Below are 16276 nucleotides of genomic sequence, written 5' to 3'. Positions count from 1 at the left end.
AAGCTTTACAAGAAAAGCCAAGTAAATGGAGCCACTGAGTGCTATTAAAGCTTCATAAACTCTCACCAAAAGAAATCAGCAGGTAAATTATTAGCTGTGAAGTCAAGTGTTTATTCTTCAAAGTGTATTCTCATTAAGCGCACGTGCTCTTGGGTGGATAAAAAGCTATGTGAGTAATGGTGTCGTGGACTGATGTTTAACCCACCTCCATGGTCTTTCTCAAGGCAAATGAATCTAATACTATAATCTCATTTAACATTGAATTGGTCTAATTGATCACCTGTGGCCTCAATTAAAGTTTGAAATACAAAAAAACTAAGTTCCCAGTGAGAGACTTCATGGGAATTAACAATGCCGTAATTTATAAATAAAGTGCAGCAGTAGTAAAAAAAAAAAATATGAATGTATTAATAAATACGTAACCCACAAATGGTACAATATTGGATACATTCAACATAATGTATCGCCATTCAAAAATTCAGCAAAGCGGATACAAATTCCAGCTAATTTTATTTAATAATATACTATACAAATCAAAAAGCAATACATAAATCTGCTGCACTTGATAATATAAATGTGCCTAGGTCAGTCATATATAGAAATGGGAATAAAACAGCATAGATGACCAATGTAACTGCAAATTAATGCATAGTCACTACATACAAAGGTGAAGTAGAGGTTCAGGAAGAGTTGGAATTAAGATCTTTAAAGCCAGAGTGTTCATTGAAAATTCACATGTGAGGCATAAATGCAAAAAGATGGGGCATAAACGAAAAGCAGTTATTCAAGGGTAAATACAGACCCTCACCTAAGTCAAGAACAGTGGGTTTTAAAGTATGTAAGGTTACTATTAGTCTTCCATTTGTTGTGGTTCTAATTCTCAATTGCTGTCCCCTCAGATATCTTCTCTGCTGATATAAACCAACATTTAAGATGTCTGTCATTAGAATCCTAACTTAGTGTCTAGCAACTGGATATTTTTCATCACACTTTCTAATTGTCTATACATGCTCCCAGTATTTGTTGTTCTAGTGGTCCGATTGTATCCCTATATATTGCATACCACAAGAGCACATTGTCAACTAAGTACTTAGATGTGAGATTAATATTATGTGAAAGTGCTTGCCATTTTTGCCTTTTACATGTTTACATTTATTCATCCACTTGGTAGGAATATAATACATCGACTGTTGATATTCTTTGCCCTCAAGAATGCAATTGCAGGCTTGAATGTATGAGATATTTTAGCCTCGTAGCAAAGGTGCATTTGCTGTCTTAAAGACCTGTGTTCTGGTAATAGGCTTGGATGTTACCAATTGCTTAACATTGGTTGGCTTCATTGTCACTCAGTTGCTTGCTTTTTTGTGGTAATGTGTCATAGGCTTCCTTCCTCTTCGTGTTTGTCCCTGGAGAGTGGGCGCATTTTTTTAAGGCCCTTTTTACTTTGTTTTAACATTCTACCAAGTGTCTTTTTCAGCTGCCGTACTTATCTGCTTCTCCATGGTACTCCCTCCGCTCATTTGTTGCTTGTTCTGGCCCTCCCTCATTTGTCTGTGTTGCTTGCCCTCCCTTGTCTGTTGCGTGCCCTGGCCCGCCCTCACTAGTTTGTTACTTGCCCCCGCCCTACTATTGTGGGTTTTCTCCCACCCCACACTAAAACAAAAAAAGAGCTATGACATGGCCAGCACTTGGTAAGTTATAGCACTTCCCTCCACACACCCTCACTGTTGCTTTTCGACCCACCAGCAGTTATACAACAAAACGCAATGACTTTTTTAGTGTTGGTTGCCTCATAGCACACTTTTTTTGATTTAGCTTTCCGCAGTGCTGCTGAACAACCTAGGTAAAAGACAATATAGACGATCCCTATTGGCTTTGCCAAAGTTAAAGATCCTATCCGCTATTTAAAAATGCCATTGTTTTTTTCTTTCTCACTGTGTTCTACAACTTACCTTTGAATGCCTTGCAGGTCATCTGACTTCAGTGTTAGTTTTCTTTTGTTCTGCTGGTCACCCAGTGCTATCATTTAATTAAAGAGCTGTCTTTTGGGTCCACTTCCAGTCTGGCCTACCAACTTATTTTTGTGGTAACCTCTTTATGAACCTCAACTCAGTCTCATCAGCACCTTCCCTATACTGAACCTCAGTGCAATTTTTAGCTCGGGTGAACTCCACCTAGGGTATGGCCTTCATGGTACTGCAGAAAGAACAATTGCTTGAATGTTGAACAATGTCAAACATTCACTCCAGTACGGAGATCTGGGCCTAAATCCAGCGTTATTTTGCTCCCCATGCCATTCCAGTTTAAACCTAGACCTGTACAAATCAGTCTTGACCCCGCTCCCCATGGGAACAGTCCAGTCTGCACTGCCAGGCCAGGTCCTTCCTAGACTTGAAACCAGCATCCTGGGACCGGTTTCGGGGTTTCAACCCTCATCAGCCAGTCTAGCTTGTCTCCAGGGGCATGGAGAGCACGGAACCCACGTCTGGGCATACCTGTCCCACTCTGGGTGAAAATTGCAAAGACTGCATGCATGGCAGCTATCTGCCCTAAATACGGAATTGGGAGTTTCCTTCTGAAAAAAAATACTGATATTCGTTGTTTAGTAAACTTTACTTTTAGATCCAAAAACTATGCTCTCGGCGTGGTATGTTACGTTTTAGAACCCGGGGGTATCATTATCCTAACAATCAGTTAGACAGTCCTGTGTTCCAGACCAGGTGACCAAAATGTAATCTGTAGATCTGAGCCACAATTCTATACAATCCTTAACATCTGTTTGGTCCCCAAGTTTTTCCAGAAGTATATCTCAAAATAGCCCATCATAAGAGCTGCATAAAAGGATGGGTAATCTATCTTAGATTTTATCAGAGCATTACGGCTAAGGTACATGTATTTCAATAAACAGTATTTTTCCCAACGATTCCAAACTCTTATGGAGGTATGGACAGCTTTGGTCACCTGCAAATCTAAATGCCGGTTGGAGTCCTTGTAAATGCAAAATTAGACTGAGTTGGCCAGGAGCGGTTAAGGTTCCTTAACTTGGGGAGAGGAGTTGGCCTACCTGCTAGGGCGGTCGATTTCGAATCCTGGGAACTGGGTTCGAATCTCGGCAAAGATGCTGATCCTGCGATTCTGGGCAAATCACTTAATCTCCCTGTGCCTAACAAAAATCAATGTGTCCTCATGAAATGCAACTAGTGCTATGTAAAGCGCTCGGATACCTGATTCGGGTCAAGTTTGCGCTATATAAAACTCTGTAAAAAAACACCCCAAAAAAAAAAACGGACATCCAGGTTCCATCGCAACAAGAGGCAGTGCCTGAGGCAGTCGCAAGGTGTTTATATTTAGTTGGGCATAACCTTTTTAGAAAGATGGTGGACCTCCACCATCAGTTAGTGGCCAGACATTTTACCAAACCTGGATCCTGAGCGATGTTGCCTGCACCCGAGTACCATGATGGAGTTAAAGCAAGCTTATTGGGATATGGGCGATAACTTGCTCTCCTTCTGCAAGATTTTACTTAAGCATTGTCCCTGTAGACCTGGCGTCCAACAACCATGTTCACAAATGCATGGTTGAGGATAGGTGACAGATTTAAAATCCGTGCCTTGAGCGCACCATAATAGACCTGCAGAAGTTGTTCAGTACAGAGACCACTATGTATTTGCTGCGGCTGGGATCAAACCACGTTTAAAGTGAAAACATGTGCTTATTTACTTAAAGTCCGTTTTTCAAATATCGCTCCTAGGTAAACCTCTTAATTGTTATTGTGAGCGTTATGTAAGCAATTTTTAGTCCTTTGAGACCGCTTTAACGGTTCCACCAAATCATAGTTTTGATAACAAAATTAATAGATAACATACATACCAATAGGGGAAACAGCACATGATCCTTCCCAGCAGCAGCTCAACCAACCCCCAGCAGCAGCAAGGAGGCATTGTTCACATTTCTCTGAAGCGCAGCCTCCAATGATCATATAGCAGTCTCGTGCCCTGCACATCCACGTACATCCCGCGAGGGGTGGACGCCTCAAGTTCAGGAACGAAAACACGCACCTCCCTCTTAGCAGGGTGCACAGTTAACAAGCATTTACAATGCAATCGGTCGTCCATTACTGAAAGTTTAATCTATTGGTGTTGCATTATTAGCAACGTCAATGGCTCAAACATTCAGTAATGCGAGACCTATTGCATTGCAAATGCTTGTTCAGTATCGGTCCTTCCTTCCATTGCCTGCTTGTTTCTCTTCCGTTAACTGCCCCACCCCATCATTACCTGCCACCCCTACATTGCGCAATAGCTTTCTCTTTCAGGCATTTGTTCTCCCTTGCCCCGGTTTCCCCTGAAATACACCGCCTTTTTGAGACTGCTTTGACACACTCTCGCACGACATTGATCTTTTGTCCCTTACTTTTTCGGTCGGACCGTCATTTTGCTTAACCCTCGTGTATGCCCTAAACGCCGTTTCCTCACTCCTCCCGGTCCCCGCCCATGCGTGTGTAGTTCATGGTTGGTGCGCGACGGCTGAACACGGGGTTGTTGCTCCGGACCTGTCACTGCGGGATAGGCCAGTGTTATGACACGTTTCCACAGAGCAGGGGGCGGCGCTCGTGGATCAGACGTCTTCTCTGTAGCAGAGCATGGCTCCGGATCGGCCGCCTCCCGCAGACTTTCCGCAGTCCGGTAAGCACTGCTCTTTGGTGCTGAGGCTTCGCAAAGTGGGCTCCCATGTCACGGGCGTGGCTGAGGGGGATTTCCGTCTCCTATGTCGTATTTCGTAGCATGCGGAATGTGCTCGAAATAGCTGCCAACATGTCACCTGGTGCTAGCAGGGCAAAGAGCGCTCACCGATTGAAGTGTTCGCATCAGGCTCGCAAGAACCATTGTGCTGAAAGACCCCCCCACCCCCCTCCCGTCAGGTTCCGTGGGCTGGGCTGAGGCGGCCAGGCAGTAGTCAAGGTTCATCGGGGTATTACTCGATCCGCCCTTAAGCCCTGACGGTCACAACTTTCCTCTTGTTTATCCTATTTATCTTTTTTAGGTAGACTCCCCTGCGTGACCCTTTCATTCCTTAATGGCTGTATCTGTATGACAACAGCAGCAAGACTGGCACAGTTAAAGGGTTTAAAGGTGTGAAGTAAAGTCAACCCTCCCCTTCAGGAATGAACAGAGTATCCTGCAAACAAAAAGGAATACACCCACATCACAACAGACGTTTGCAAAGAATGTAGGGGAGATGATTTTAAAGTGGGCATATGAATACATAGGGTTGCCACTCTTTAAGATGCAAATGGGGACGAGGCTGGCAAGTGAATAGCAACTAAATCTGCTGTTTACTTAAAAAAAAAAAAAAAAAAATCGCTCAACTTTCTTGCTCAGGCAATTTTATTTTGTCACCAAACTAAAGTGACAGTGGGGTTTAAAATGAACACAGTACAGTGACTGTTACAGAAAGTATAGTAGTCTTGAGGAGTTCGCAATGCACACTCTGATATTATAGACAAAAATAAGACGTCATCTGGTGCACAGTGAATGTGAAGCTGCAATTATTGCATTTAACAACTTAGTATTGAAGTCAGTCAGGTCATCAAATGTTTAGAGACCAATATTGAACAGCAAAGAGTAAGACAGTTAGCTTTAATAATAATTTAGGAATTGTTTTATGTTGCTTGGTAATAATTTTGATGTGATATATGCAGGGCCACTGATTCTGCAGCAGGGGAGAGCCAAATTATGCAGCACGTTTAAGTAAATTATGTGGCATAATGCTGCACATTTTGTGATAGCATTACTATATTAATTTGTAATTTTGACACTTTTTAACACTGTCTAAACATTGGTTGCATCTCATTAAGACCAGTTTAAAACTCAAATACAGAAATAGCAACAAAGGTGACCAGTCACCATTTGCAAAGGTCCTTCCACTACGTGGCAACATGTTGCTGTGTTTTTAGTAACTTTTGAACGTTTAAGCTAAAAACATTTTTTTTCTGTTAACATCTGCAGATTGTGAGGCAGATTATAGTTTGTGGCAAATGCAGAAAATATTCAACTGTGAAAAAAAACACAGCCATACAGTTGCATACCTCCAGTGGCTCTGGATATATACCTGTATTATCTGCTTGGACCTCGCATTTCAAACCAGAATAACTGAGATTTTGTTGAGTTCCTAGTTTTTTTTTACCAGCTGTTACTTAAAAAATCCGCTATTTAGGTAACCGACTGGACAGGTGCCAATCCAATGGGAAATTACAGCATGAAGGGAAAATGGATGAAAGTGGGGCAGAGCCACTGAGCGAAAGTAACAGGCTATAGGAGTAAGGGAGGGAGCAGGGGGAAAGGTGAGTGTATGAGGGAAGTAATCAGTGAGAATAAGTAACGCTCCGCAAGAAAGAGAAAGGTAGACATTCATGTAGGAAGGTAAGAGACAGGGGAGAGCTGACAGTTGAAGATTAGGGCATGGAGGTAAGGGGTGAACTGCAACTGCGGACACAGCTGACATATTGAACTTATATTGCTCACTATAAGGCATACTCATGCAGCTCTGGTAGCAAAGATTGACACTAGTGCTTGATGTAGGATTAACTCAGATCAGAAGTAACCGGCAGTTTTAGTATCAGAAGTCAAAGCAAAAACTGACACGAGATCTGAGTGCTCAGGCAGCACTTTGAGAACGTACAAGACAGAATCTCATTCCTTGAATACTGGGCCAAAGATGCAGAAGGAAAAGCTATGAGGACCAACATTGATAGTGGGCCTCACCGAACAAAGGGATTTAGCACTGAATTTTTTTGGGAAGGGTTTCTAAATACAACACCTACAACCTATTACCTGTCAAAATTCTTCTCAGTTGAACAGGCACAGGCCCATATTATAACTGCCATCCAAAGAGCCAGCCAGGCCTATAATAATATCATCTGCTGCATCTACAGACTTTGCTCGACTTTGTTTCACTTGCCACAACAGAGCTAACTGTTATACTACAGACAAAACGGCACCATCTTGCAGTGTGCTAGGTGAGATGACCCCAGCACTGCCAAAAAGTGGGCAGGCAGGGCAATTTTCATCAGGTTCTGCTCTTTGAAGAGGCTATTCAATGCGCTAGAAGTGAGACTGTCGGCATGATGTTCAGCATTTTTCTCAGGGTGAAGGGTTAACTGTAATCAGTCTTGCTATGAAAGAGACCATGCCCATGCTGTGACAAGTCTGACTTCCAGTTGACAGGTTGTGGTAGGCAAGCATACCTAGGCAGGTGTTTAGAGCCTCCTATATAAGGCCTTTATTGTTACATATTGAGCAACATTATGGTGCATTAAATAATATACAAGAGGTTTTTGCACAGTTTGCACCCTGAACAATTATTTCAAGGTGCCTTAAAATATAATCCTGAAAAAGGAGTCCCAGTGAAGGAAAGCAATTGCCTGAGGTCGCACAGTTTAGGCATTATAGATAGCCAGGTTCTTTGGGTAAGGGCACCACAAAAGCTCCAGACTGGCCTGGATGGACCATACACTATTGATGATACACAAGTACTGATTTTTCTAGATTACACTCCAATGGTGCAACAACAGAGGAGAGCATATCTGGAAGTTAAGAAACAACTCCCTGAATTACACTTCAAGTACATGTTTTCGTTCCCAGCGGACCTGAAAGTCTTGTACAATGGGAAATCTCTCATCTATACTGATACATCAGCTGTATGGAAATGAGCTGAAACTCAAACTCGGGAAGCCCTATTTATTGGACATCCCAGAACAGATTGAAATCCAGACCGCAACGTAGGAGAAAAACACAAGGTTGATAGACCATCCACTACTCTACACAAGCTGAGAGGGCTGCTGCAGCAGTGGAGGCACTCCATGAATCGCTGGGTTTGATTATCACCAGTGGCTTAGGAGACAGCACATTGGTGATTAGTGGCAACCCAGATGACCCGGAAACTTTTCTGAATATGGGACTCGCGGCTGAAGCTCAGTACATATGCAAAATAAGGCCTACTGGCTGGTTAGTTAACCTGGGCTGGGGTATATTGCCTGTTAGCATTCACTCATGGAAACTTTAGGTGTCAGCGCTGTGAGATGCAACTTTTTGGAGGGCTGTGAGGAATGCCAATGTGCACGATTGTAGGGAAAGTGGAGGTACATTAGGAAGAGTGCTGACTGAATTATAAGTGTTAAAGCTAATGATTCGGGTAGTGTGTATCCGCATAGTAATTAGGGCTCGAGTGCTGCTAGAGAGAGAAAAATGGAAGAGAGACTGTCATGCATACTCTGAGGGATACTGGGGTTGACATTAAGAACAATGATGGATTACTAGCATGTAGGGAAAGGTACAAGATGATCAAACATAGATTGAACCCCATTTGCTTTCAAGGAATTCACAGCCAAGCAACTCTGAGAGGGTGATAAATCAGGCTGGTTGTTAGCAAGCTTTCTTAATTGCTCCATCTGCTTGGATGCACTATCTTGTGAGAGATAGGGCGCATTTACTGAAGATTTAAGGACATCAGGCTCTTTCCATTTCATCACACGATCAAAGACTTGCTCTGGAGGCACCCCTGGCTGAAACTATTCAAACTATAGAAGTGATTACTAATGGCCAGAACCCGGGGTCGGATAGCCTTCCAAACAAATTTTACTCCACATACAAGACTGATGGCTCCTCAGCTCTTGGATGTCTATAACCAGACTCAAACTTTACTCCTGCTTCCGCAAATGACATTCTAGTAGTGATTCTGCAATTTGGCTGTGATAGGACTTTGAAGCAACCTCTCTCTGACTATACAGTATAAAATCCTGGGGAAAGTGCTGGCAAATAGATTGTTGCCCTTTCTCTGTCTCATGATCAAAATGGCTTCATTTTGGACAGTTAAACTTCTTGAACTCTGAGTGGTCTACTCGATGCCAGCCCTCCTAGATGTTTTACACTTACCAGCAGTGGCATCATTGTCCTTTTCAAATGAATACAATAACATTTTCTTGATCAAAACTATCTCACCCCAAGGAAGCTCAGAAAGGAATGGAGTTTAAAAAGTTATCTTTCAGACATGATGGTCTAAAGATGGATTTGATCATCTGTCTGCCTTGCGGAGTGCTGGAATCTATTAGACTACTGGAAACACGACTCAGAGCAAAAGTATTGGGTGAAAGATTAGACTGTACTCTGAGGGTGAGCATGATGGTCTTCATGCCTAGAGCCAAAAGAAGACGACTATTCAGGTGTGCAGATTTGACCATAGTGGCAGCAACATGTAGCATAGTTATGTCATGAAGAGCATTAATGGCACCAAAAAAAAAAAAAAGTTTGATAGAGACAAAGAAATGGGCGGAGGCAGAATGTACAACAGTGAGAAACTCAGTTATACACATACATGGAACAGATAGGGGGAAGCAATAATGTAAACTGAAAGGCTTTCTGATTATAGACCACCCTCAATGACCGGTCCTCCCAACTGCATAAAACACTATACTGGTGTGTGGTTAACAATTAAATATAGACTGTATAAGAGGCAGAAAATAGTCAAGGGATTGACACACACACACACACACACACACACACACACACACACCTCACCGAAAGAGCAGATACACCGTTGAGTTTAATAGACTCACGACCAGTGAGACACAGTTTACTCGGGGTCCAAATCAGTATCCTATGGTATTGCATAGTTTTGATCACCCATTAAAAACAGGCTAAAGCTGACCCCAACACAGTTTTCTTGTATTGTTTACTGAGGTATACATCTTATTGTCTATGCTTATGAAAGGATAAGCCATGTCAAATAAAGAGTACATTTTCAAATAACAATGTATGTGCTTTAAGGTGATATTCATATCCACTGTAATAACATGATTGTTTTAAACTTTATAAAATGTTTATTAAAATACCAATTATTTGGAGCAATGTAGCATTGAAGATACTGCCCTGGAGTGTCTTACCTTTTTTTCTATCTGAGGGCATAAACAATCCACATCTCTGTATTTTAGTCATGTTTGAAACCTCTCACTTGCAGAATCCCGCAGGGCTTTTCTCTGAGCCCTACATTGTTTACTCTTTATCTTAAGTTCGCTTTATTTATACAATCCTTTAGTTTCTCTGTGATGTCCTAGACAGATGATATCCTAGGATCATTTCCTTCGTCAATGATCTGGGGTCTGCCCAAGAGAAATTATGATCTTGATTTTTCCCAGTTGCCTCCTGGATAAAGTCAAATCAAAACTCAATTGTGACAACACAGAGGGCTTCATCTTAAGGGAACCTTCAATGAATAGATATGGTCTTCAATTTGGTGATGGTGGAGCTGGACCCATCGCCCACTCGAGGTGGACTCAGCAAAAAATCCTGGATTCATTTCAACAACTTTATCTCATTCTTTCAACAGATCAGGCAAATTTTATACTTGCATTAACAGCATCCTCATGTTATGCAAAACCATCTCTTCTCTCAATCATAGGACTGCTGTAAATTCAACTATTTTCTCACAACTAGATAATGGAAGTCGATCTTGGGCTTCATGCTTTCAAATCATTCAAAAACCTCCAGCATGCCTCATCTGAGGACTGCCCCCTTGCTTCACAATCTCTTCTCACTCACTGTTGTACTGTCTATTGTCTTTGAACGTGAAACAATGTGACTTCAAAGTGTTCCTAGATATTGGCGCTCTCGATAAAACATGTTCTCTGCTTCTTCACCATTGTATCACTCTTTATATTCTTTCCAAAATCCTTTGCTTTGCAATAGTCAACTGCCTGGATTTCTAACATTAGGCAAGTACCTATTGGATGCCGTAACTGCTCATTTCTTGCATCAAAGCACTGGAACTCTCTGGCTCCCAAACTCCAGAGACTCCAGTCCTTCAAAAAAAGTGCCTTTTCCATATTAGTGTAGCCTCCACCTCTCCTTCATTTACTGCTCAGCACCAGGCTGCTTGATTAGGGTAAAAGCGCACTTTACATGTTATTTTCAATCATTCATTTCATTCGATAGAACAATAACTATAGAAGTGTGCTTAAACTGCACTATTTGCCACAATTTTTCGGACCACTCTGGGAGGTGGGACGATGGAGGAACCCAAATACCTTCTAAAAGTATTTTGAACGGCTAATGGGTTGAAGCCAATACAATTCTCCTCATGTGTTTTACAGTGCATCATATGTCACTAATTGTTGGCAAAACTAATTAATAAAAATAAATGTCATGTGTAGGTAAACTCATTAAATGTGTACTAAAATACAACATTTAATATTTGTTCTACTAGAATTCCTTGAAGGAAAGTCCTAAACTTCCTGCAAAACTTGTTAAATACTATTATGAATTCATTAATGTTAGAGCCCAGCGTGCTTTTAATTGAGCTGTGATGTATCGGCAAAAAAATAACCCCTATGCATTATACCACTACAATGACAGTATGACCCACCAGCAATTTTTGTCTGACTCTGAATTTGGCTCCGGCTCCAGCATTTGGTGTTAGCCCCCCCAAAATTTGGGTCTAGTTCCGCCCCTGGATCGCATTGATCATAAATAACACTTTTAATGACTGAACGTAACCGCGAGATGAAAGTATGATTCTATTACTTGAGGCCAGTGAGCAGTTTTCCTGCAGGCTCAAAACCTGCACTTTTTCTGTAGTTCAGCCTGGCTTGAATTCAAGCATTGACTACTTGGACACGCCTTTCGGAAACGGTGAACTGTAGAATTGCTTAGCACTTGTAAATAAACATGTTTGATAATTCACTGACATAGTTAATCAACTTTCGGCATTATGTTCATTGAGGGTTTTTGGTACTTTAATCTCAACTTTTCTTTCACCCTCCCGTTTCGTAGATTTTCATGTCTGGTGTAAGTAGACTTGGGCGTCCGCAAATTAATGGCATGCATGGGTATAATATCGCATGTTGCTGTTTTTGTCCTGTTCGGGGCCATAAACTGCGGTGGCATGAAGAATGCAGTTTAAGATTCAGAAGAACTGGGGTACTCGACTTAAAGGTCCATCATTGCACAGCAGCCTGGCAGTGCCACACTGTTGCACATGGTCACCTTGAATCAAGTGCAACGCCTATAGGTGATAGAATTTGCATATCAATTAGGTTAATTGAAGGATCTAGTGGCACAAATGCTACCCTGGTAGTCTGTTGTTTTGTTCCCTTAGAAAGCAATTGATCCAGTCTCTACATGTTTGTTACACCATGTTCCTAAAGTAGTAACTGGCACGCTCAGCCAAGGAAGAAAGCGAATCACTCACTGTATACACGTTAGCTGCTAATCCAAACTTCAGAAGGTTACCAGGTATCACTAGTACGATTAGGGAGGCAACTCACAAAACGTGCATTGTTTTATATATACTGGTAATATGCATTGACATTTCATTGACATTTCGTAGTGCCGTCCTCTTACAGCCCTTCCTGTTTTATTGCACTGTGTGTGCGCTTGGTCATAGCACTCATCTGGCATGACAAACGCTGCCTGCAGTCATTATTCCGTGTTTACGGTACTTGAACTAGTCAGAATATGGAAGATATTCCAAGTATTGTACTTGCAAAAATACCCATGTTTGAAGAGGTGGAACTAGAAGATTTGTCATGATTGCTCTGATTTAAGTGCCTATTTTAAGATTTTTTTAAAATTGTCTTTATCCCTATCATACGGATATTGATGCGTAGAACTGTTCACTGGCTCGGAACCGGCCATATGTACTTGTCCAAGGATGAATCAGTCGCTCCAGATTTCACTATTGGTTTTGTATCAGACTGGTAGTGAAGTTGAGGACAAGTTCAGTGGCCCATCGTGGTCCTGCAGCAGTGAACGTATGGTCTGTGGTAGACTTTATGTAGTTAGTGTAAGTAAATTCGAAAGTGACTGTAGATGCGATCTATTTAGTTGTGAAGCGGGATGGGCTTATACAGAGCACTATCTAGACCTGCAAGATGTAATAATAAAATGTAGATTTGGCCCCTGAATGAGGCGCATTGAAGCGTCTGCGCGTCGTTCCCACAGCGCTAGCTTTCTTCATGGCGCACAGAAGATGCATACACCCTCACGCCACCTTCCTGCACCCATAAATACGGTGTGCGAGGTACAAGGGAATACTATTTTAATACTAAAACCAAACATTGTGACATATTTGCAGTTTTCTAAGCGCAAGCTCCACCCAAAGTCACAAGAGCGTGTCACAGGAGCAGCAGTTACCTTACATGATGTCAATTTAAAGGTCATGATTTTGTTAAGGCTCAGCGGGGGTGGAGGTGGCAAAGAATCCCTCGACGTTGAGCCCGCACTGAGACTAACTTGGGAGAAAGGTCAGAGGGGGAGAAGAGAAGAAGTGAGAGAGAAGGGGAGACAGCGGATGGAGAGGGGGAGTTACAGATGGGGCAGGAGGCTTTTGTCAGCACTGCTCTTGGCTCCCCCGTTGCGTCTCCATCCGCATCATTTGTAGAGAACCGGTCCACATCTATTCACATCAAAGTATTGCGGTATGTTTCCGTGCCTCTTATCTGGGGCGTCATCCCTTGGGGTATGATAAAAGAACGACCCCTGGGAATGGGTGAGTCCAGGACCAGCTCCAGGACAACGGGACTTGTTGCACCCAGGAATAAGAGTGACGGGTGGAGCAGGGGTTGGGGGGCATTCGGGAGGTGAATTAGAAAGGGGTCTCTACTCTGCCCCCACCACCTTCTGCTGCTGGCCAGGGGCGGTGAGTGGAGTCAGGTCGCATTCCAGTCCTTACCGCTGTCTCGCTCCACGCGTGCGCCGGGGCTGTCCGGGTCCCAAAACGCGATCATCTCCAAGTCTAGGGGGTTCCGGGGGATTCCTCTGCGGTCCGCCTCGCGCCCTCCGGTTCTTGCTCCCATGGCAGCCGTCTGCGCGGAGTGGACGGTGAGGGGCAGACCGCACCTAGTGCACATAAATGGAGACTGACTAAAGGCAACAATCTCCCTTCTGAGCATGCGCACAAGTTTACCATACCCCCCCCCCCTTTCACCGAGAGCAAGCGCTCGCCAGGCAGCCGCTGTTTATTTTTGCATCGCGCTTTCACTTTAAAGTGAAAGCGAGATGCAAAAATAAACACACGGCACCATGTCTCCTTTTTTGTCCGGACCATCCGGACTGGATCACACGGCTTGTTGAAATAGGTGATAAGAAACTGCTTCACGACAGCTGTGAAGCAGGCGATCCAGTCTGGATGGGCCGGACAAAAAAGCCAAAGGGAGGCAACCCAGAAAGCTCATTTCCAATGACAGGCCACCGTTTACCATAAACGGTGATGCCAGCCAATGGAAATGAGGGGCGGGGCTTCAAGCCCTTTTCAAAAAGTCCTCATTAGCAATAAATCTCGCAGAGCGAGCTGCTCATGTGCGCAGCAACGCTAGATGAGACCTAAAAATCTAGGTTTCCAGGCTACGTTTAAAAGCTCCTACATCCTTAATAGCCCTCAGATGCCTGGTAGAGCATTCCAGCTAGCAGCGGCTAGTGCAGAAAAGGAAGGATCTTCCCCGTTTCTTCCTCCTAGTCTTGGGCACCACAGCCAGTAATGCGTCAGTCGAACGCAGGGTTCAGGAGGGCACGTAGTGAAAGTCACTTGGATAGTATGTAGGACCTCGTCAATAGAAAGCTCTGTGGGCCAGCACCAGTACTCTTTCCTGAATAGGCAGCCAGTGTAACTCCTTAAGATGGGCCTGTAACTTTGGCTATAATCAATACAATTTTACTTGAAGAATGGCCCAAGTAAAAGGTTTAATGTGAAAAATGCTTGAAACCACTCTTTGCAACAGATACGTTCAATGCTTAGCGACAATTGATGGACTAAAGTAAGACATAGTGTTGAGTAACCATATTCTATTAACCCCTTGCATGCCCGCCCCTTTCCCCGCCCAGTGCCGCGCCTTCCATTAGCGGGCGGAGTTCATGACGAGCTGGACTCGTCATGGGCACAGCGCCACCGCAGCCCATGACGAGTCCAGCTCGTCATGGGCACTGAAGGGGTTAATATCTGTGAATCACTCCCTGCCAGTGGGAAGGTGGGTAATGGCTGTTCCCTCTTGCTCGTGCACCTGTCCCATCTTTCCTCGATTCCTAATCTACTCTTTTTTGGATGTGACCATGGTAGGAGCTGTTTGTTGTTGCTTGGCCACAGCTACCTAATGTAAATTAATTGTTATACCATATATATATTGTTTTAAAATCTGAATGTTGGAGAGTAAATGTAATTTCAGTCCCATTTCTCTGGTGCAAAAACCTAATTGCGATCTGTAGCTTTATTCTTGAATATAGTGTGATGCATTTTGTAGTTGTGTTGAGGGTGTATGTTTAAACTCATCCATCCTCCTCAATCACCGTTTTCCATGACCAATAAACCAATTGTCTTACTCATGCCAAAGTGTGACATGATGGTGCTTGATTTGTATCACAAACATATAAGAAATCGTATATAGAGCGCAACACCCATATTTCAGTGTCTCCTAGTTGAATTATTACTTTCCCCAATGTGGCTAATGCCTCATATGCGGTAGATGGAGTTGTCTAAAAAAAAAAAAAATGCAGGATCTCTGTCCCTTTTAATAGGACGTGAGACAGATCATTTTATATATTGACCTAACATGACAGGTGTTTTTTTTTTGGCGGTCGTAATTCTTAATTGTGGTTTTCCAGTATTTCACTCCTATTAAATAGGGCCTGCAGAGTTAGTTTACTTCTATAAATATCTACATTCGGGGAATTCTTTAACGCTTAAGAATTGCAAGTCCTTTGACTATGGGCAGTTGACAGTATGTGCAAAAAATGGCGACAACATACCATTATGGCAATTATTCTCAGCCCTCCTTCTGAACATCTGTATCAGAAGTCCATTATTAAAATATGCCTGCATCTTCTAGATCCTTTTGATGTACGCTTTAAAAAAAAAAAAGAAAAGAAACGTTTGTGTCCAATCTGCCTTAAGTGGGACAGGCTGAGAAAGAGCCTACTAGCATGTTGGGTATAAAGGGTAATCACACTTCTAGCCTGACAAGGTGTATAGCTGCTGACTCTTTTTAAAAAAAAAAAAAAAAAAAAAAAAAAATTTAAAGTGATGGTTAGGTTCCAGTTTGTCGCAAATAACAAAGTACAGACCACTTTCTTGGTAAAGATCTGAAAGCTTGGGTACTTTATTTATTATTTTAAACATTTATAAAGCGCGGCTGACACCTTGCAGGTTTCCTGGCGCTGGTGAATACTCTTAACTCAGGGGAACAGATAGCGAGGAGCAGGAAGAAGGGGTTATTTCTAAGGGAATAACCATG

The 16276-nt window shown here is 42.8% G+C and overlaps 1 protein-coding gene across 4 annotated transcripts in view; it reads left to right on the top strand.

Moving 5' to 3' along the window:
- LARP1 (La ribonucleoprotein 1, translational regulator) overlaps positions 1 to 16276 on the top strand; it is a 938019-nt gene that overhangs the window by 128562 nt on the left and 793181 nt on the right. For 2 of the 4 annotated variants that reach the window (XM_085617636.1, XM_085617635.1), the window contains exon 1: positions 4597 to 4685. The exons of the other annotated variants lie outside the window; for them this stretch is intronic. In XM_085617636.1, coding sequence (XP_085473762.1) covers positions 4643 to 4685 — 43 coding nt within the window. In that variant the 5' untranslated portion in view covers positions 4597 to 4642. Of the gene's footprint in view, positions 1 to 4596; positions 4686 to 16276 lie in introns of those variants that run through there. 4 annotated transcript variants of the gene reach the window in all.

The sequence above is a fragment of the Triturus cristatus genome, chromosome 7 (assembly GCF_964204655.1).
Source record: "Triturus cristatus chromosome 7, aTriCri1.1, whole genome shotgun sequence".
NCBI classification, from domain to species: Eukaryota; Metazoa; Chordata; class Amphibia; order Caudata; family Salamandridae; genus Triturus; species Triturus cristatus.
This window is presented reverse-complemented; position numbering and strand designations above follow the sequence as displayed.